At 30.6% G+C, this 1,120-nt stretch overlaps 1 protein-coding gene across 1 annotated transcript in view; it reads left to right on the top strand.

The window, feature by feature from the left end:
* The first annotated feature begins 482 nt into the window (after window positions 1-482).
* The window catches only part of LOC112508157 (protein DOWNY MILDEW RESISTANCE 6-like), a 5,707-nt gene continuing 5,069 nt past the window's right edge, over window positions 483-1,120 (top strand). The window contains exons 1-2 of the mRNA XM_025112934.1: window positions 483-689; window positions 796-1,046. Of these exons, the coding sequence (XP_024968702.1) occupies window positions 483-689; window positions 796-1,046 (458 nt within the window). The remainder of the gene's footprint in view (window positions 690-795; window positions 1,047-1,120) is intronic.

The following is a 1,120-nucleotide window of genomic DNA, read 5'->3' as shown; positions in this document are numbered from 1 at the left end:
AAATAAAATGAAACATTAAAATCGAGATGTATCTCGCTACATTGTATGAGTACCCTTCTAGTTTGGATTAATGTATGTAATTTGATTAAAATCTACGCATAAGTATTAATCAGATATTTAAAATATTTTATGTTACACCCTCCGTTTTAAATGAAATGTCCATAATGAAAATGACAGATAATTTTAGAAATGTGTAATTATTACATTTTTTTAATTAACAATATCATAAATTATAGATAAAGAAAGTTTTTCCACCTCATAATTAAGGGTCGAATGAAAAGATAAACATTTATTTTAAAAAATAAACACTTATTTTAGAACGAATTTTATATAAATACTTTTTAGATTTTTTTATATATAAAAAGAATTATTAAAATGGATTACATTTTGATTATAGTTAAACATAAAGGTAAAAATAAATAATAAGTTGCTATATATATACACATATATGATGTGTTCTTTGAGCTCATAAGTCATCAGCTATGGAGAATTTGCTTTCGAGTTGGTGCACCACTGTGAAATCTTTACCCCAGAATTATGTCTTCCCTGAAGGGGAAAGACCTGGGAAAGAAACTGTTCCCGTTTTCAGCAATTGTCCGGTGATCGATCTTGAAAAAGYAGTTTCTGGTGGTCGGAAGGATGTTGTTCAACAAATTCTTCAAGCTTGCCAAGACTCCGGTTTCTTTCAGGTTTGGTTGATCATTTTGTACTGATTCGTTTGCATAACGATGATGACATGCATCCATGATTTCTTAAAACCGTATGAAAATTTAACTTTTGACTCATTTGAACTAGGTTATCAACCATGGAGTTTGTGAAGATTTGATTGATGATACAATGGAAGTCGTCAAAGAGTTCTTTAACATGCCGAATGAAGATAAAGCAAGTCTATACTCTCAAGATTTTCACAAGAGTTGTAGACTGTACACATCTACTTTCAATTATGCTAGAGAGCCGATCCACCTTTGGAGGGACACCCTGAAACACCATTGTCATCCTTTAGACAAATGGGTTGATTCGTGGCCCCAAAAKCCCTCCAAATACAGGTAAAAATATATAAATGTTCATATATATATATATATATGTTATACTGAATAAATGGTTGATGTGTTTTCTTCTT

The sequence above is a fragment of the Cynara cardunculus genome, assembly GCF_001531365.2.
Source record: "Cynara cardunculus var. scolymus isolate 2C chromosome LG 2, CcrdV1, whole genome shotgun sequence".
Lineage (NCBI taxonomy): Eukaryota > Viridiplantae > Streptophyta > Magnoliopsida > Asterales > Asteraceae > Cynara > Cynara cardunculus.
The sequence above is the reverse complement of the archived record's forward strand: the minus strand, read 5'-3'. Positions and strand labels throughout refer to the sequence as shown.